The following is a 22,342-nucleotide window of genomic DNA, read 5'->3' on the forward strand; positions in this document are numbered from 1 at the left end:
TAAAAAAACAACACACACACACACACACGAACAAATAGAAAAATACTAGTTAATCAAATTAACGAATTTTACTAAATTTGTTTACAATCTTCTCGAATACTATTTTACAACGAACAAATATAAATAGAAAAAAGACGCGTTGTACGAACGAAGGAATTGTAACAATTTGTATATTAACAATGAAACATACAATTTCAATTATTATAAACTATATAAATATATATTAGAAAAAATATAATATAAAAAAAGCGTGTCGCGATGAAATATCGAACGAACGTTATCAGTTTTGGTTTGACTAATCCTTCCTACCTACGTTCATACTAACAGATATGACCCAAAAATGACGAAAAAAAAAAAAGAAAGAGAGAGAATTAGCGAGTAGTCGAGAACGGCGATGGCATCACACGTTTCATGGAAATGGAAGTAGCAGTAGCCCTAATTTGACAGGAGCATGAAAATGAGGTGTGGGTGGTGATGCCATGAAACGAGAGTTTCAAAGAGAGCAAGCAAGGGAGAGAGAGAAAAAAAAAGAGAGAAAGAAGAAAGATATATATAGAAAGAGAGAGAGAGAGAGAGAGAGAGAGAAAGGAAGGAAGAGAGGGAAAAAAAATAGCCTCTGAAGGCTGCGTGCTACTTCCTTCCTATTTTTTTTTTTCTTCTTGTTCACTCATTTGCCAGCTTTGCACGTATATATACGTTCACACGGATATACAATACATACTAACGCATTTAACGAAAACGCGATGACCTCTCTTTCTTTCTTTCTTTCTTTCTTTCACTCTTTCTCTCCCACTAATATCTCTCACTTTTTCGTGTCACTCTGTTATAACCATAATACCATTTTATCCTTAAACATACGCACGAAATACGAGAACGAGCATCTGTTGTGGTCGGATGCAGTCGACGAGAAAAATGTGTATTCTCTCTCTTTCTCTCTCTCTCTCTCTCTCTCTTTCTTGCTCTATGATCATCAGTTTTCTGTTTTGTTTATTTCATACATTTCTTTATTTTAATCAATTACGAGATGTATGCGATGTACGTTAATTTTTCAACTTTCTATCATATTGAAAAAGAAAATTAGTCATCGTGTCGTATGTAAATTTTTGTTAAACCTCCTTTACATACTATACAACACTTTTATATAATATAACGAATAAATATTGATTGCGTATAAAGTGTTTCTCGCGGTTAGAATATGTCAATTTGAATCAAAATTATCGAGAAAGTATTAAAGTAATGTTTATACCTGGCCGGCTATATTATTCTCCATTGTTTAAACGTAATTAATGAAAATCGATGATGGCGATGATGATGAATAATAATATTTAATCGGAATAATATTTAAAAATAGGAAAAAGATTTCCGAAAGAGGATAAAAAAAGAAAATTATTTCGGGTGAGGATATTTTGTCCAGTAGGTTTCTAAATCGATCATGTCAATTGATGAGAGAAATTTATTCTCCCGAGGGAATATATAACCGGTGATCGTGAAAATACGAAATTTAAAAAGAAAATTCCTATGTGAAATGTGAAGGACATTTCACCGAGGTACGAAATATCGGATTTCGTTACATCTGTTCAAGATGTCAAAATGCATGTATGGATCTATGCATGTATGTGTGTGTGTGTGTGTTACGTATGGATGTATATAACGTTATACACGTTGAATATTGATCGAGTCGTTCGTTCTTTCCCTCGTTCCGTTCGTACCAGTGAATCATTCCAATGTGAAAGAAGTCAAAAATCTTTGATAAAAGAGACAACTTCGTTCTCCGTAAAAAAGAAAAAAAAAAAAAAGAAAAACAGAAAAAGGGGAAGAAAGAATTGGTTCATTATCCGAGCAATTATTCAAAGAAAAGAAAAAAGAAAAGAAAAGAAAAGTAAAAGAAAAGTAAAAGAAATGAAAGTAGAGTAACATTGAGAATTATGTCTGCAGTATCGTTTGTAATAATTAATTAATTAAAAGAAACATTATACAAATTAGTAGGTAGAGATACTTTGCAGTTTTATCTTGCTTCGAAAACATTTTTACCTTTGGTTGAGTGTGTTTTTAACTCGTTTTTAGATCTTAATAACTTTTTAAAGGAGAGAAAGAGTAAGAGAATGAGAGAGAGAAAACAAGGTCATTTGCGGCTGCTTCCATATAAGAGGATCAGGCTGGCCGAGGCTTTAATGGCCCCTTATAATTTGGATGTTATCCGAAAGTTGCGAAAGTTAACGAGCGAAATCCGTAGCTGCTTGAAAGTGTTAAGAAAAGGAAACGTAAGGTCGTTCTGAGGCTAATAATTTGATTAACGCGATGGCAACCAAGTTTAGTTCGTAATGTTTTGCCTTAAGAAATCTCCGATCTTGGGGGAAAATTGGTTAAAGAAATATTTGGAAAAAAAAATGATGAGAAAACGAAATAATGGAAGTGAAAAAAGAAAATATATAATTATTATATTTTGGATATTTTCTATTCAATAAAATTCAAATAAGCGGCTAATATTATAACTATTAATAAAATAATGAATTTTCTATGCTATCCTGAGGCAATCTTGATTCATTAATATACTGACCATTTGTGTATTTTTAAAATATTGATAAATTAAAATTATTTATTTCGAACGAAATATTCTTCTTGAATTTTATTTATTTACTTATTTTTAATTTTATATCAATTCTGTAACGTCCAGCCACGATTTTTTTCCTTTTTTATATAAAACTTCTCCTGTGATAGAAATAGAACACGAGAGAAGCTATTCTCATTGTCAGTAGTTCGACTGGAAAGCTAGTAAACCAAATTTTAAGGATTTAGGTAAAAGGCGAATAAGACTCACTGCCAGTAGTCGGAATAAATGGCCAGTGCAACAAAATTTTAGTAATTCAGGTAAAGGACCAACTAAACGAGGCTGCAATTGGTATAATTATTCACCAATTCTCGTTTAATCATTTCCAAAGAGTTGTTAACGTGAAATTAATGAACTCGAACGGTGTTAATAGGTTAAGCTGAATACGTGAAATTTAATGAGAAATCAAGTAAAAGGAGACAAGAATGTAGGATAATTTTAGAATCATGTGAATCTTGACATTCTTCAATTTCGGTCTTTCGCACACGTATACACTAATATACACTAATTATTTATTTTAAACAATACTGATCAAAAATATATGAAAATACTAAGCGAACGAGTTTTTTTCATTTAATCTTCTTTCTCTCTTTCTTTCTTTCTTTCTTTCTTCTTTTATTTTTTTCTTTTTTCGTGATGTAAACAAGAAAAAGTCGAGAATCCCGTTCGTCTCTTCTCTTTGGTCCTCGTGGACCACAGTCCCCAGGTTTCAAGGAAACTACTTGCAAAAGTACTTCTAGGCTAGTTTTACCGCCATTGTCCCCGTAATACTGCTAGCAGTTAAACGTAAGGAAGTGGAGGCAAGAAGGTGAAATCCGCATAAATCCTTTCTTCCCCTCCTCCTCCTCGTCCTTTTTCTTCTTTACATTCTTGATGGTACTTGTACGACATCGTGAAAATTTATATCATTCGGTGCCAACTATTCTAAGTAAGAAAAATACTCTCCCAGTAGCTAAGAGAACTAAGATTTACCGATAAAATATAATACTTTTTATGATATTAAACGATTCCCATATAAAATGTTACCGAAAACATATCCCAATTCGTATCATTCATATCAATCTAATATAAATAATACAAATTAAACGCGTGTAATTAATTTTAATCATTTTCTTTTTTCGTATCTAACTCTTACTTTTATTTTAAATTATCTCATAAAACGATTAAAAGTAATTTACTCATATGGTTCATATTTTATCAATTTAAATAAAAATGATTCTAAATATTTCACAACTCACATATTCACATTTCAAACATTAATTAATTAAACCATATGATTAATCGTATAAAAATACTCATTATAATAATTTTCTGATCACCTAATTACTTTACATATCTTACAGTTTTATTTTTGACTTAAAAAATGGCTTAAAACGTGTAAGAATAATTGAATACTATGCGTTCGCCATAGATTTTCCTACAGACAGTCTAATGGAGAGATACAACAATTTTGAGTTGATTGGTGAGTTGATTGTATCTAGTGATACATCGCTTTAATTGGTCTCACCTTCGAGTCCTCTCCTCCTCTTCCTCCCCTTTCTCTCACTCTCTTTGGCTTACCACCATAACCTCTGGGACAACCAAGAAAGAGAAATTACCGGATTATGTTGGCAGGGCACGAGGTCAAGCCCTCTCACCACGAGGTGATTTCTCTTCTAAGTCTAACGTCCTGGTTTCGAAATGCCTCGAAGAACGTTGACTCCCATCGTTTTTGATTCAAGGACACTCTCTAACAACCTCTCTACTTAACATACCAATCTCTATTCAACCCTTACAATTTTCATCCCATACATCTTCCCTTTCTATTCATTTTCTTCGAATTTTATCATCAAAAAAAAAAGAAAGAAAAGAATCTTTTTTTCGTTCATTCTTTTTTTATTCTAATAATCGATCGATTATATTTGTATTTCATAGATAATTGTAGCAAACAAATTATCACATTTACGCGTAATTATATTATAAAAACTGAAATCCTTTCGAGAACATTTATTTAAATATATTTTTTTAAAGAATATTAAACGTACATTTTTTTTTTAACTTGAGATTAGTTTATTTCTTTTTTTGTAACAACTGCGAAATGTTCTAAATCGTTTGTAAATATTTTCATTGTATAATTCTTATTATTTGATCAGAATTATTGGTTGTATGTAAATTTGATTAATTTACTTTGGAGAATGAGAAAAATATTTAATTACATTAGAGTCGTCGGTAGACGATAATTTTAGTTCGAATCTCGTAACTTCTAAATGTAAGTTGAATTTTCGAGGAGAGGACAAAAGGGTTTGTAATGCTCGAAAGTAAGTTGTTCCTACGTGATTATTGTTCGAAAGTAAACTTGTAGTTTACTTGGGAATTGTTATAACTGGCATGATCGATCGTGTCGTTAAAGTTCTCACAATGGTTTCAAAAGATTTTGAGATTCCTTGTTGCGTGAACAAGGAAATGGTAGAAGAAAGAGGAAAAAGAATAAGAAGAATAGGAACTATTTCTCTTCTTTTTATATTCGATAAATTTTATTCGTCGAATTTTCAATCGCGAACAAAACGTTATAGTTTTCAAAAGGTTCCAACGAAATATCGAAATATTTCAAGAAACACACTTTTCCCCCGTGTCTCGCAGAAAAATTCAAATAAAAATCTCTGACAAATTTGTTAACAAAGGAAAAATCAAATATCCTTTTGCCTTTCGGATTTGACAAAGGACGTACATACAAAATCGAATTTTCTATTTCCTAAAACTGACCAACTGGAGATAAAAATTTCAACGTAAAAGAATATTTAAAGATATGTGCGAAATCGAAGAGAAATTCAAATAAAAATTCCCTTTCAAATTTCTTAGCTAGTAAATAATAATTTATTAATATTTCAAATAGATAATCAATATTTATAAAAAGGGATAAACGCATATTATATAGATCAATGTTTCATTATAAACAGTAATTATTTATTGAAAAAAAAAAATTCAAATTTTAAATAGATACTGACCAATGACAGCATTACATCCTAATATTTTATTTAAAAAAAAAAAAAATTCACCGAATAAAAAGCAGCCATACGTTAACAGGAAAAACAAAACGCTCTAATACATTTCGTTTTCTTTTACAATAATTCTCTTTCTAAAATTGACCACATGGAAAAAAAGGAACGGTAGATTGAGAGGAAGTGAACAAATAGGAAAGAGTTTTACTACCAACGTATCCAGCAATGCGTGCAATGTAGTTCGGTATAACGCGTGCTTTCCTCTATTTAGGAATTGCATCGTAGCGGATGTGAGTCGATAAATCGGTGAACAAGCAAACTCACCAGCTCGAAACACTATTGTTATATAGCAAAGTTACATTAAGCGTGTGATCGTTTGAGGTAACATTAATCGTACCGGGTAAAATCACCGTTCTCACCGATTCGTTTAACGTCGCACAGTAATCGGCATTGAGTATTCCAAGCAATGTAATCGTTTTGCGTTTACTACCTCGCTACAGTTTAATCATGATAGTCGATCATTGTAAACAATTTCCTAACTTATTTTATTATACATTGTACCATCACTTTTACATACGATTGCACGAAAAAATGTAATCTTTTATTTATTAATAATTAAAAAAAGGGAATATATTTTTTTTCATGATCAATTATTAATTTTAAACTCGAAACTATTTCTTACAATTCGAGATCAACTAACGCGTACAAGCAAAAGCATTAGTTAATTTTATTAATTACTATTATATCATAAATAATAATATTAATTATGCATATTTTTATTTTTAATTTTAATTAATTCAGTTAATAAAAATGTAATAATTGTAATAAGAAAAAAATTATATTATTCATTGATAATTTTTGGTATTTAACGTTATATGTTAATTTTTAATTAAAATTTTTAATTAAAAAATGTCTACGAGTCCGGGATCGAAGAAAAGGGGAGAGGCCTTGGTAAATGTCGATGACCCTTTGTCTAAGATTAAAAAGGAAAATCTAAAGAACGCATTAACCTTATATCGAACCAACCACCTTTTTCGCATGATGAATACAAAATCTTAGCGATCATTAAGACGCGCGTGTGTAATTTTTTTTTTTTCGTAAAAGAAGAAAAAAAAATTGCGAAGGATGCCCGCCCCCCCCCTACTCTTTCGTCTACTTTTATCTTTCAAATGTCAGCTTTTATCTGAGGCGTGTTCGGTTACTTTGATGAAAAACCTCAGACTATTTCCATCTCTTTTACTCGATCACACTTTCACGTTAGCGGGGAGATTGCTGGCAGAACGAATATCCGGATTAAGATGGCTAACGGGGATTTCACGATTTCAAAGATTTTTTCGACCGAGTAGAAGAAAAGGATATGAAATGGGAAGAGAAAGGAGACTCGGAAAGAAAAAAAAAACAGAGCGAGAGAGAGACAGACAGACAGACAAAATGAGAGAGGAAGAGAGAGAGAGAGAGAGAGAGGAGAAATGTGAACAAAGTGGACGTCGTAGATCGTCATGTGACAAAGAGAAAAAGAGAGAGAGTGAGAGAGAAAGCAATAGAGAAGAACGAATTGACAAATTCCGTATCGATCTTGGATATCGTCCAAGAGGACACGATTTTTATCGAAGTTATCGAATCGGTTGAGAGGATATAGGACGATCGATGGTCGCGAACCAATTTCCGTAACCACAACCCCTCTTTCTCTCTTTCTCTGTCTCTCTCTTACGAATTAGTTAAGATCTTTGTCTGTCATTTTCTACCAAACACGAATCCCTTCGATCGAACCGTACTTATTAATAATTTTGAATAGACTAATGTGTACTAATAATCGATTAATAACACATTGTTCAATTAATTAAATTAAATAACACTTGTATCTAAATACGTTTAACGTTAATAAGAAATTTGTCTTAATTAATCATATTATTATTATTATTATTATTATTATTTTACTTCTGAAATTGATTAACTTTGTAGATATTTATTACACATATATACATCAAAAATTACACTAATTGAATAAAAGATATTCTTAAAAAACCGGAAATCAATGGTTCTTTTATACAAGAACAGCATGAATAATTATCACGACATACACTTAATTCTACTCATATTGTATATTTATCGTAAAAGTCCGAAATTGGAGAATGTCAAGATTCGCATAGTCGTTTGTCAACGCATACCAAATACATCGGTGAAAGACCGAATATTTAAGTTTCTTCTTATACATCAATATTTCGGACATAAACCAAACGACCATGTGAATCTTGACGTTTTCCAATTTCGGTCTCTTTCACGAGAACATATACATATCTACCAAATAACCCACATATTTACGCAGAATAAACGTATACAATAAACATCGGTTAATTGTAGGATATAATCGTTATAATATACGAGTTAAAATGCAATGACGATAACAACTGTGGACAGAATTGTGACACAACATCTCTGCACACGTAGAGAAGGTTGCATCGAATTGCACGTCGTTTTGCGTCACGCCCGTGTAGAATCTATTAATAAAGGGGGGTGTGGGGGTGGGGGTGGGCCTTACTAATTTCGGTGAAAGCCAAGTGCATCCAACTATTATCTAGGAAGCGCAACTCGCGTACTTCGGCAAGTGCACGCTCAACCGGAGCCAACGACGAGAAGCAAAATACGTCAAGCCCTGTGCTGCACGTCGTCGGAGTGCATCTGACAGAAAACCTATAGACGGGTAGTACGGCCATTAATGAAATGACAAATGCGCTCCCGTCGTCGTCGTCGTCGTCGTCGTCGTCGTTGTAGTCGTTGTTCGTCGTTCGTTGTTCGTCGAGGACGAAATCCAAGCACCGGAGTCTTTCCTGCGGAAAATAAAATATTTAATATCCTGATTTACGAGGACTCTTCCTTTTTCTTTGTCCTTTCTTTCTTTCTTTCACAAATTTTCTCTTACAATCGATCCTTCGATAAGAACTTTCAACGATATTTTTACATTTTTTTTAGCATACTTTTATTGTGGGATCGAAAATTCTAGCTTTAGTTAGTTGTGTGTGCGTATGAATTAAGTCTATCGCGACTATTGAACGAGAATATGATCTACTACTCCTTGTGAGTTACGTTTATTTATGAAGGGAAAAGAAAGAGGGAAAAATGAGATAAAAGTACGACGTAAGAGAGATAAGTAACGAATAGGAGAACAAAGAGCGATTAGAATTCATGAATACGTGTGTACGGATGTGTCAGGGGGGATAAGAAAGATGATAAGAAAAGACGTGAAATAAAAAGAGTAGAGAGCAATCGTGAGTTTATCAACCCAAGTGAAAACAATAAAGAAAATCTAAGAATAAAGAGTAAAGAGTTGTAGTATTTTAATATATTAATCAATAAATCGTATTAACTATAAGAGAAAATTTATCGAGTTTCGCCAGCCTGTATCTTCCAAACAGGATTACGAAAAATATCTTACATTATTATTAACAAAATGATTAAAAAAGAAAGAAAATTACAGTGAAAAGTAATTTTTATAATAGTGCAATTAACGGGGAAAAGAGTCGTGGAAAAATGATTGGAAAATACTTGACTTCTACATTTGATTGAAATAGATTGATCTTTTCGCGTACTTCTTTTTCTCGTTTTCTTTTTTTGTTCTTTTTTTTTTATCCTACGTATATTATAGAAAATTTATTAAAAAGGTGACATACTAAGTCTTTCCAGTATTTAATGAATATTTTATTCTCTCTAACGCGTAATCGTGTCTTGTCCAAAGAATCGAATTATTTCACTTGTTATATCTCTCATCGAACATTCTAACAATTCTCTTTCTTTTTTTTTTTGAATTATTGTTAACAGGAGAACTACCAGCTGCCGTGCACGATGGAAACGGAGTATCGCGTGCTGTCCTCAATCTCTGGCTGATTCATTTGACAGTGAGCTACGTTTTCTTCAGATGACAATATTAAGGTACAAATTTATCAAACAACAACAAATCTTATCAACGTAAACGAAAAGAAAAAAAATCAAACTAGAAACAAAAGTCAAACTTCTTATTTCTTTCGACGAAAAAATATTCTTTTAAAAATTCAAATAACACAATGAACACACATAAATGTAAGAGTTAAAAATAGAAAGAGATGGTAGCAGCTGGATCGAAATGTTAATTCAAAATTGTCTCTTTCTTTTGAAATATATATTTACAAATGATAAAATGAGCAAGAACGGCAAGTGTTTAAGAGAGATAGCGGATTCGATCGAATGTTAATTCAATCATCTCTCCTGTCTCTCCTGTCTCTCTCTCTCTCTCTCTTCCTCTCTCTTAAAGACATACATATAAATGATAAAATGAGAGAGTGCAAGGGTGAAAGGGATTGCAAGTTCGATCGAAACGTTAATTCCTTGGAAGGACAAACAAGCTTTCAATTATCTCGCTTGGACTACGTTTCTCTTGGGTAAGAAAGATCCTCACAGACGGTTAAGCGTCACGCTCGGTAATCCATCGTATTTCCTATCAAAATTCACGAACGAACAAACGATTTACTAGCTGTTCGCATAAATCGAATCATTCACCCCCTGTATTAAAGGAAAAATCATATCGATTTAGACAAAATTTCGCTATTTTTGAAAAAATGTGATAGAAAAATAAACATTTGAAAAATTCGATAACGAAAACTATTTCCATTTTATCCTTAAGTCATAGATATTCATCGATTCTAATAGAATGGGATAGAATAAAATTAGTCGTGTCATTTTAACGGTTAATTTATACAATTTAAATCGATCTCTCTTTTTAAAGCAAGAGTAAAAAAAAAAGAAAGAAATGACGAGTTTTCAAGTTAAAAAAATATTATGGGAATAGTTTCTTTTGGTCTACTTTTTGTCCTGTAAAATAGACTTCTTTAAATCTTCTTTGGTTTATGGATATTCGTTTATTTGAAGAAAAATAATTTAGTAAGATCATTTTAACGAATTATTTATTATAATTAACTATAACTAACACATGGTTAATATAACTAACGAAGAAATCATTTTTCGTCGTTTTAACTGACTTTAATTTGTTTGTTGACACTTAACAATTTTCAACCCATCCGTGTATGAACTACGCTTATTCTTAGTATAATAAAATTGAACTTGCGAATATTCTACTACAACTTTCAAATAATAGATAATTTATTTTACACAGTGGATAAAATATTGTGTTATATAGGATTAAAATAATCTCTCTCTCTCCCTCTCTTTCTCTCTCTCTCTTTATCTCTTTCTTTATCTCTCTCTTCGAAGCGAAAAAAAATAAACACACATAAAGAAAACATTAAATGTTTTTTTTTAACGCAAATACTTCGTCGTATTACTTCTTAGTTACTAGTTATTTTCTTCTTCTTCTTCTTCTTCTTCTTCTTCATCTTCTCTTACTTCCTCTTTTTCTTTTTTTTTCTCATAAGATATTTAATCCGAGTTTCGAATGAGTTTCCTAGACGCTAACCACAGGAAAAACGCCATCGACTTTCGCGAAGTTAGGGGAAAGAAATTTTCTGAATTAACGCGAAAGAGATCTTACTTGTCTTACTTGTCTCGAAGATTTTCCTACTTGACTGCACCGATCGAATAACGAATTAAACTCGGAAACGGATTTCTTTCTTTTATTTTATTTTCCTTTTATTCTTGTCCTTTCTTTTTCTTTCCATATCTTTTCGTTTAGTCGAGTTGAATTTTTTTTTTCCTTGATTTCCCATCGATAATACCGAAAGAATAATGATATTTCAATATTTCATCCCTGTAGTAATGACACACAGTCTTTTTTTTCTTCTTCTTCTTCTTCTTCTTCTTTCATTTAATTTTTTTTTTGCCTCATCTTATAACTTAATTACAAAGTTTCTTATCTAATTAAAATTTCTTTCGATTAAGATCTCCATTATTAAAATTTGATAGACCATTTTGCTATAACACGCTCAAACAACTTTTCTATCATTTCTTCCTTCGAAAGTATAATATATAATAATCGTCATTTTTTTTATTTTCCTCGTTCGCTTACCTATACGTTTTTTTTCTGCAAATGTATTCGTATGGAATAATGGAATAAATAAACGAGACTAATAATATTTTCGTTCGATAAAGCGATTCACGACGTTTCCATCTCCATCTGTATAATAAAATAAAAAGTAAACTCGAAAACATTTTTCTCCGTTCGATTTTTCTTCATATTGCAAATTTATAAAAAAGATTTTAATTAACAACAATATTTATTTTCATACCAGTTAATTTCAAATTAAACGATATTGTCCTTTTCATTTCCTTTTCTTTTATTTTCTTTCTCTGTCTTCCATAAAATTATTTCTCTCAATACGTAATATATTTCTTTCAGTTTTATGAGAAAAAAGAAGTGTTCGTTAATTAAATTATTAAAAATTAATTACATTAACTACAAAACGATACGATACGATATTCTGTAACAACATCAATGGTATTCGCGAAAGAAATGAAAAAAAAAAAAAAAAGAAAAAAACGAAACAAGAATTTTTAACGAAATTTTTCATATCAATATTTACTATGAATAAATAGAAGATTAGAATCTACGAGTGGATGTATCCAACGAATCCCTGCACAAAATTCTATCAAATAAAATATAAAAATACGAATGCCCACATATACGCGTACAGAGACACATACACTCAACTGGACCATACGTAAAATGTTGCTATGTATATGCTGTATATGTTGTACAGAATGAATCGTAAATATACAAATTCACAGGGAATGATAACATCGAGTTAGATTTTTAAAAAACAGTAGACAAAAAGAAATGGAAATAAAAATAGAAATAGAAATGAAAAGAGAGAGAGAGAGAGAGAGGGAGAAAGAGGGAGAAAGAGAGGGAGAAAGAGAGAGAGAGAGAGAGAGAAGGAGGGAGAGAAACGTAAATATATCGAGCTAGGCGAAATAACGATTTGTTTTGGTTAATTAGAACGTATAGATTTGAGGTCATTCGCAATTCAAAATCGTACATTGTATTTGGTATATAATTTCGTATCGACCTTTTAAAGGATAGAACATGAAAATATCGAAAATTTAAACGATGTATTTACTCGCTCGTTTAATCGACGATAGATCTTAGTTGATAACTGGCGTAATTTCACGAAGGTAAAAGATTTCAAAAAGAAGAAACACGTTTCTCTTCATCTTCTCTTCCCGTTTCTCGTTCTCCATCTTTTTTTTCTTTTCCTTTTTCTCTATCCCTTTTATGATTGTAACGACACTAAGGTTGAAATAACAGTGCTCACGGAAACTATAGTTTATTCGTTATTGTCGAACCAGCCCAGCATAACAAAGGTGTGACCACCAGTATCAGCTCTCAGCTTTCATTATCGGCCAACATAGATCATAGCTCGTGTGTAGGCAACTGCGTGACGTCACACATCCGTTCATACTTCATCGTTGGAGAATGTCACACCGTACGACGAGCATTCATACGTAATTCGAGGTACAATTTTTCTTTCCATTTTTCTTTTCTTTTTTCCATTTCTTTTTTTTTTTTTGAAAGTGAAACTTCTTTAAAATCGTTGTGATTTGAAACTCAATGAAATGCAATCGATGAAACGGAAATGAGGAAACGACATTAAAAAGAGACAAACATGTAACGTAATTTTAACAAACATAAACGTTATATACAAACATAAACATTTCTTCCCGGGCCACTACATGACGTCACAGATCTATTCGAAGATTCATTAATCAGATAATGTATCATATTGTGCAGATTTCTATACGCAATTCGTGATAGTTGTATCTTTAATTATTACATTTTTATTTTCTTATAATAATTTTATTACTTCTTTTTATACTCTAGTAACTATGAATGAAAATCTCTAGGTCGTTGTTCGTGCGTATTATTTTCTATAAAATTTATTTTCATAGTCGACGCATTGAATATTATTATAACATATTTTATATTAAATATTATTATATATTAATAATATATTGAAAAATGTAATATTTTAAGATAATCTTTATAAATGTCCAATTTATGGATCAGTCAACGATTAACCCACGAATTATTCGAATTACAGGAAAAACACAATCGTTTGACTCTTTCTGCGGTTTTTTAATAGACTATTCACTCATATACATACATACATACAATCATATGCACATATGCACATATGCATACGTGTAAGCGTAATTAGATCTCCTTTTGCGTTATTACTATGGTGTTTCAATTAACTGTGTTAAATCGCAAAACCACACGAGCGCAAGTATATATCACGCATAATGGTGTGCTGAGTGTATATATGTGTGAATATATGTGGGCTTAAGATACGCCTGGTTACATGGTTCATTATTTAAAGTAATTTTCTACGTTCGCCAACCTATAACCAAGTCCAATAGAAAGTAATAACTTCGTTTAATACCAATCATATTAGAGAACTATACTACCAGAAATTCGCAATAAATATATTAATTAAATATGCATGTAGTTATACTAATGTTCTTAACAAACGATAGCAAACACTGTTGACCTGGTGGTCATCGTAACGTTTGCACTTTCCAAAATTAAAAACTACATATTAACTAACAAAATTACTATACATTTTTTATTTTACTAACAATAAGTCTAATCATATAATCATTCATTAGTTAAGAATTAAATTATTACTTATTTGAATTTAAAAGATCTTGTATATATTATTACATACTAATTATAATTATTCGATAATTGACAAAGTTCGCGTTAAATCTGATTATTAAAGTTTTAAATTGAAAACTTCGAGAATCTGTTAAAATTTCAAACAAATCTTGGATGGAATATGTTCGAACGTTCGAGTTAAAATGAAAAGCTTTCGAAGTTGTTACTTTTTCTTTTTCTTTCTTTTTTTTTTTATATATATTTTATCGTTCTTTTTTCACCGACAGCTTCGACGACGTAATATCGATGAATAATGAAAAACTTGTTTATTCTTTTATTTTTTCAATCACGATTAAATACAACATCCTATTGGTCGTGGAACTTATGTTCGATGACAATACAACAGCAACACGTTTTAATTGCTATGCAATCAAGATAAATTTGTCGAGATATTAAAAATGTCGTGTTATAATCTGTTTTTCTTAGAAACATTTCTCTCTCTCTCTCTCTCTCTCTCTTTCTCTTTCTAGCTAATGAAACACGAACATTCAAGGATATTACGTTTCATTATGCAGTTGAACGATCGCATGACGTTCGCGAAAGCTTGATAACGAAGTAATTTATTGGCTACGATGAAAGAAAAGAAAAAATGATAACTGGAAGAGAAAGAAGAGAAATTTGTTGAAACAGAGAAGGCAAAAGAACGAATGGAAGAAAAACCGAATGGATTTAATCGAAATTCGATAAAGGAAACAACAAAGATAAGAAAAGAAGTTAAATTAGTAAAATAAAATGATATAATAACTTGTAAGCAAAAGACAAAAATAATAAGATTCTTTTTTTGAATACGTATAAGCATACACAACGAAGTATATACGCGTGCGCGTACAACACACACAGAGACATATTTTCCATTGTACGAAAATATTACAGCATTTTTCCAGAATATAAAAAAGACATTTTATTACCCGCACGGTGAACTGAGTCAGAAAACAGGACGAATTTTATTATTAAGTTAATGCAACTGTGCGTTTTGTAATTAGAACATTTTTTTTTTTGCAGCTGACAAAAAGAAACAGAGAGACAGAGAGAGAGAGAGATAGAGAAATGTCATTACTTTTAGTAGAAACGCACGGCGAAAAAACTCTCAATTAACGGGAAATAAATTACAAAGTTAAACAAATCTTTATTTAATATAAATATGTTCCGCGTGTACGTGTTTTAAAAAAAAAAAAGAAATAACAATTAAATTAACAAAGAATAAAATAACCGCAAGAACAATAACAAAAAATTCGTGCTTACAATAAGCGTCGATAATTACGTAAGAGTTTCCTTAGATTATACAATCGGATTAGATTGTAATCACGGTTATTAGATACTCCTGCCGATGGAAAGAAGAAAAATAATAATAATAAGAAGAGAATACGTTAGAGTAATAGCCGGCAGCATAGCAACACTAACAAACACCACCCACCACCAATACAACTACCACTACCACTACCATTCTTGGTTAACGTAAACAGCTTAACTCTGTCTCGTGATTCATCGACTTAATCCAATTACCCGACAGCCTTTGGCTTATCTCTCAAGAAGCAGCCCGGTTCAACCCTCGTTCTTCGTGTCTCTCCTACAAATTCATAAATTTTTCTCCTGCGAGACTCACCTAATTTCTTTTCTTTTCTTTTCTTTTCTTTTCATTTTTTTTGCTTTTTCTTTATTTATTATTTTTTTTCCCCCTTTTATTGGTACCACCTTACCAAACAACACTCACGAGAAATACATATCTATTCTTTTATTATTTAACGAACCGTGTAAAATTATAAAAAGAAAAAAAGAAAGTGCCTAAAGGAAAGGATAATAACGCATAACATTCATTCATCACATATGTATGTATATATGTATTCGTGTATGTACGTATGAATATATACTAACTTCAATCCTCTTCATTATTCATACATTTAAAACGTGTAACCATCGAGGTCTACTGAATGAGAATTAAGATTGGACAAATGAAAGGAAATTTTAACCGCGTTATTTCCGTTGATCGATTTGATCGATCTTCGTTTATTCTTCTCATCCTCTTCCCTTATCTCTAACTCGTCCACCTCCTCTTCCTCTTCTCTCTCTCATCATTCTTCTTCAACGATTCGAATCTTGATATAATGAGGAGATAAGAGATCGAATGGTAGGTACGTGAAAGTACTTCCGGACTCCACTTTCACGTTCTCGCATAAATTATCACGTAAATGAAATTTTACCGAGGGAAAAACAGGTAGAATCTTATCATAACTTGCTAACCTATCTCTAACCCTCCCATCTCTCTTTCTTTATTTCTGTTTGGTCTCTTATAGGAAAAATCGAAATCACGCGAACGATTTCATTTATATTCAATTCTTTTTTGTTCTTTCAATTTGATTCAAGTTATTGTATTATTATTCTTTTTCTTTTTTATTTCTTTATTTTATAAGCGAAGATAAAAAGTACAAGGTAACATTTTACTCGTGGTCGCGCGACCCAGTGAAATTTTTCGTGACACGTTCGTAATAATAAGAAAAAAAAAAAAAGAAAATTCTAATTGAAAATATTTAAGTTTTTTTTAGTCTCTTATCACGTCACGGATTTCCATTTCGCTTCTTCCATCGTCACGAAGCTCTGTTGTTATATTTTTTTAATTCTTTTTTATTTATTTATATTTTATATTTTATATTTTTCTTTTTATTTTTGTTTTTGCTTATTTCTTTTTTCTTTTTATAAAAAAAGAAAATAAAAAATTCGTTAACATTTCAATACCAAAAGAATTGGACACGGCGAAACAAGAAAATATTTCATAGATGGTCAACCAAGCGACATTTTATTTACACGATTAAATTCGACGTTTCAGCGGATGACATATTCGAGATAATAAAAACGAAATTCTTTTTGGAAAATAATTTTGAAAGGGGGGAAAAAAAAGGACGACGTATAGGGTGTATTTCTTGTCTCTTATGTAATATCAAAATAACACAAATGATGTCGTTTAATTCTTCCTTTGTGTCGTTGTAAGATTTATTTATTTTGTTTTACTTTTATTTATTTATTTATTTATTTAGATTTTTTTCGTTTTTTATTTGCAGAAAACAGAGAAGAAGTAAAAAATTCATACATGTACCAGGGGAAACAACCAAATGTGTGTTTCATACCTGGCCTACCAAGTGGAAGTTTATTTACACAATTAAATTCTACACTCGTGCAGATGACATATTTGAAATGATAAAAACGAAATTCTATTTCGAAAATCATTTTGAAAAGGATATGACGTATAGGTTTCTATATATACACACACAGACACACATATGTTTCAAAAAATGAATAAAATTAAATAAAAAAGTCACATAAAAGAGCACGAAATTCGTACGAGTGAATTAGTAAACAATACACGTTAACATACAGTTAACATAATGTTTGAGTGTATAGCTATATTTATTTTTTTTTCTTGTTATTGTTATATTTTATGCAGAGAATACAATTTTCTTGTTTTGACGATTTTGTATTATTTAACTTATATTACGATTTTCTTCTACGTTTGGAAATTGTCCAGATAACCCACCGCAAATAGAAAATCGATAAAACGGAAGCGTGCGTTCACCGGATTCATTAATTCCGCAACGCGACCGAGCGTTTGATGGAATCCTCGCGCTGGACACCAACGACGAACACTTTTTTCTGAAATTCTACCTGATTTAATAGAACCTGACAAGAACAAAACTAAAAAAAAAAAAGAAAGAAAAAAAATGTATAAAAAATAAAAATAAAAATTTGTAACTAACACCGACATACCGTTCGACGGTTCCTCGTTACTCATCCACGTATCATCGTCGAACGGTCATTCGTCGTTCCGACAATATCAAGAAAATGTTCGCAATATTTTATAAACTTAATTATTTGATCGCGTAAAAAAAAAAACAATTATTTATCTATCGTTAATTTATTTATATCTTTTAAAAATTAAAAGAAAAAAAAAATAACGTATTTCGGATAAAGGCAAATTATTTATTCTCGATTAAATTCACAAAATCGAATCACACCTTTATTATTTATTTTTTTTTCCTTTTAATTATGTATTCCTCCGAATAAATTGAAATATTTATTTGCACAAACATGAAACACACGTGCATCGATCTTTCGTTAATTTTTATTTAAACAGAACGACAATATAATATCTGTATTGTATAACACAAGTGTTTTCGATAAAAATGTTTTCCATCTATTAAACAAATAACTCCTGTATGCAATTTTAACGGACGAATTCCAGAACGGAAGTTCGCTTGGCGTAGCATAACCATGGCATGGCATGGCATGGCAGAACGCAAGCGCAATTTTTAACAAAATAAAATGTGGAGCTTTTACTTTGACCGACACATTCATCGGTATGTTTCACCTCTCTATTGTTTGCCTAACAGTAGGAAACTATGAAAGGACGCCTGTGTACCGGTATGCGACTCTGTGCCGTTAGAAAAACGCACTCTGAATGCTTGGAATTCGTGTCACCGTTAGTTAAGTAAAAAAAACCTCCCTCACCTATATTTATCTCAATGAAGAAGTACCGTACGGGTTGAGTTTCACTTTACCGGATGTATGTTGAAAAAATTCTAGAAAAAAAAAAAAAAAAGAAAAAAAGAAAAAAGGAAAACAAATAAAACATAGAAAAGAAAAAATATTTAATGTATTTTTTTTCCGTGTAACTTCTTATTTTTTCTTTATGCTGTTTTGTTATCTTCTTTTTTATATATATAATATATTATATATATAGAATGTAACGGATGCGAAAAATGCATAACAAATGCAATATGTAAAAAGCGTAACATCCTTTATACGCAAACATTATCAACAATAAAAAAAATACATTTATCTATTTTGTTTTCCTACAGTTATTAGCGTCAACAAATTTCATCATTTATTTTTGTTCTTTCCATTTATTTATTATTTTTCTTTCAACGGACGTTTCTTTTTATCCGAGTCACGTTAACGTCCGCAAATGGCCTGATAGACTCATTCTCTGCTGGTCATCTATTCCTCCGTTGTTTCTCTCTATAGAATTAGAAAAAAAAAAAGGAAAAAAAAAGGAAAAATAGGGTAAAATAAAAAGAAGAGCAGGAGGGGAAGGATAGTTCGGCATCGACTCGCCTATTCGCGTCGCATTGCGCAAGCACACCAACGTTTTATCTTCGTTATTCAGTCCGGTGACCAAGATAACATGATTTTCGATTTTTCTCTCTCTCTCTCTGTTCCCTTGTTGCCTCCACAATCTCGCAATGTGCGCGAATTTTACAGCAACGATGCCTCGCGATAACGATGCGTTACGATTTTTGCGACAATGTGCCGGGAAAACGTTCTTCGCAGAACAAAAACGCGAGAACGAAAACGATTTTTGTTGGAAGCGTTTGGATATTATTCAATTGATGTCTGCTCGAATCACAGGATCAAAATCTCTTTTTTTGTTTCCTTCTTTCCTTTTCTTTCATACCTTTTTTCATTTTAATGCTTTTGCCATTTATGTGCCTTTTTACGCCCTCGTGATTTCCTGTTTTCGTCGATAGTTCGAATATTTCGATGTACAAATCATTGATTCAGAATCGATATATTTTCTTTTCGTGATCTGCTCGTCGATATACATACATTATATTTGCGAACAAATTTTTAATCGTCTCTTTTTTACTTGAACAAACAAATATTATCGTATATTTTATATTTTGTACAAAGTATAATAATATTATACTATAATATTAAGTAATGCTTCTCAAATTAAACGCCCCCCCCCCTACGGGATCGTCAGGATCGCATAACTAAATTTGGAAATGGCAGAAATTTAGGCATGGTCTTAATGCATAGTAAAATTATATTCTTTTACCAAAGAATTGTTAAAGATTATCAATAAATTTTCTAATTTGTAATCTATACCCAGAGTCGGGAAAATATTGTCTCAGGTAAAGATCGCTAATGTAAGTGAAAAAGTTTAAGGAATCCTGTTTTAAATGATAATAACGATAATAAAAAAAAAAGAAAAAAGAAAACAAATAAAAATATAATAAACCACGACAGGGTTTAGCACGAGAGATGGCGCAACAAGGATTTTCTATTTTCGATAGGTAACACCGACAGGATGAAATAATATCGATACTCGATGACACCAGCCACTATCCGCAACGTAGAGATCGTTGCATTTTGCAAACCGCACAATTTAAATATCTATTATATCGGACAGTGGTTGGTTGGTCTCTAGACCTTCCTTGACTCATTCCCCCCGTTCGATTCACCCTTCGATTCAACCCCTCCCTCTGCCCTTTTGACTCTCACCGCACGAATAGCCATTTCCGCTTAGAGACGCGTTTGTTCGCGGAAACTGAGCACACCAGACCACCCCCCCCCTTTCATCTTCTTCTTCTCTTTTTATCTTTTTTATCTGCTTTATTTTTAACTCTATCATCGAGGGGCGCGAATTCATTTCATTTATTCACCGAACCCGTTTTTCCTGTTACTCACTACGATTCTTGATATTTTATCCGATCGTATTCCCTAATCGAAAGTTTTCAATAGGATAACCAAATTTATAACTATATCGATTACGACATCTCAATGTAAAATTATATTTATTTGAAGATTTTTTTTCTTTACGATAATACCATATTGCGTTATCTTTAAATAAATGATTTAATATATAATATAATCCAGCGATTTTGAAAATGTTTTAAGTGTAGACTTACTATGTTCGCTGCTATGATCACCAATTCATTTATTCAACAGAGTATAAAATAATTAACAAAAATAAATACTAATTACTAAAATACGTATGACAACTAGAACCTATATTTGGAATCCTACTGTTAAATGGAAGAAGAATTTAATCACGACACATACACAAAGTTGTTCGATATTTATAAACAAATAAGCGAACACAAATACGAATTCCCTTAACGTGTGAATTTCGTTTGTTGCAGGTTGTTTCAACAACGTCGGTGCATCCATAGCGCGACTATCTGGATTCAATTTTCTTTGGGGGCGGGACATCGCAATGCGGTCTCGTAGAAACGAGACGATGTACACATACACACACACAAACACCCACACATGTATACACTGAGGGTAAATTCACACAGACAGACAAATGTACACGTACACATAGAGGAGGAACGTAGGAGGACTTCGAAGCTTACGGTTGCCGGTATCACGATCATCGTACAATTCGATTGGGATCAAAGATCAAGACGGTGTCGCCTGCAGGATTGAATCGTCCTGAAAAAGGATCGAACGGAAATGTACACGTGGATGGTCTTTTCTCGGTCGAATAAAAGACGTTTCCTTCGGCACACCAAAAAAACAGACTATAAGAAACCTACATACATATATATACACACAGCACACAGCAGACACAAATACGTATAAGGAAGATTCTAACGCGTAATACATTATGCATTAATAAACAAACAAACAAAAAAAAGAGAAAATAATGAAGAAAATGAGAGTACGTTCTCTCGTCATTTTATAATTCTCTTCCTCTATCATTCTTATTCTTCATTTCATTCGAATTAACTTTTCCGTAGCTCGTTAAAAAAAAAAAATTAAATTTGACCTTATAAATTTTCAAAGATATACTAAATAAAAATATCGAAGGTAATGTGAGAGAATGAAATAAGAAATAATAAAAGAAAATTGGAAACAAGACAGAGGAACATTTTAATTATGGTATTTACATGATGTTTAATAAAATCAAAGTGAGAAAGAAAGAGAGAGAGAGAGAGAGAGGGAGAGAGAAAGAAGGGAAAAAATAAAACAAAAGTGATAATATAATGGGAAGGAGAAGAGATGAGACCAATCCTATTTCGAATGTGCCAGAAATAGATTTAACCTCCTTCCTGCTTTGCCCTTGCATTTTTATTCCTTGTCAAGGATCGGAAAATCAGTTATTCAAACCGTACCACAACGATCAAATATTCGAGGTACATATTGAAAAATGCCATTCCTCTCGACCCGTTTCAACTTGAATATTTCGATGAGCTCTATTATTATTATTTTTACTATTATTACTACCACCACCACTACTACTACTACTATTACTAGTATCAGCAACTCCTATCAAATCGAAACTCTTACGATTTTCTACGTCGTTGAATTTTCTATATTACTCTCTCTTTCTCTCTC

General features: G+C 31.6%; 1 protein-coding gene across 5 annotated transcripts in view; it reads left to right on the top strand.

Annotated features, from left to right (window-relative positions):
* The window catches only part of LOC122520072 (GATA zinc finger domain-containing protein 8-like), a 236,318-nt gene extending 214,571 nt beyond the window's left edge, over positions 1–21,747 (top strand). For 3 of the 5 annotated variants that reach the window (XM_043640005.1, XM_043640013.1, XM_043640022.1), the window contains one exon: positions 21,142–21,747. In XM_043640005.1, the coding sequence (XP_043495940.1) occupies positions 21,142–21,284 (143 nt within the window). In that variant the 3' untranslated portion in view covers positions 21,285–21,747. Of the gene's footprint in view, positions 1–9,402; positions 9,561–21,141 lie in introns of those variants that run through there. The other 2 variants (XM_043640039.1, XM_043640031.1) reach the window with 2 other exon arrangements.
* Positions 21,748–22,342: the final 595 nt, after the last annotated feature.

Source organism: Polistes fuscatus, unplaced genomic scaffold (genome assembly GCF_010416935.1).
Source record: "Polistes fuscatus isolate 324 unplaced genomic scaffold, CU_Pfus_HIC Scaffold1, whole genome shotgun sequence".
Taxonomy (NCBI): domain Eukaryota; kingdom Metazoa; phylum Arthropoda; class Insecta; order Hymenoptera; family Vespidae; genus Polistes; species Polistes fuscatus.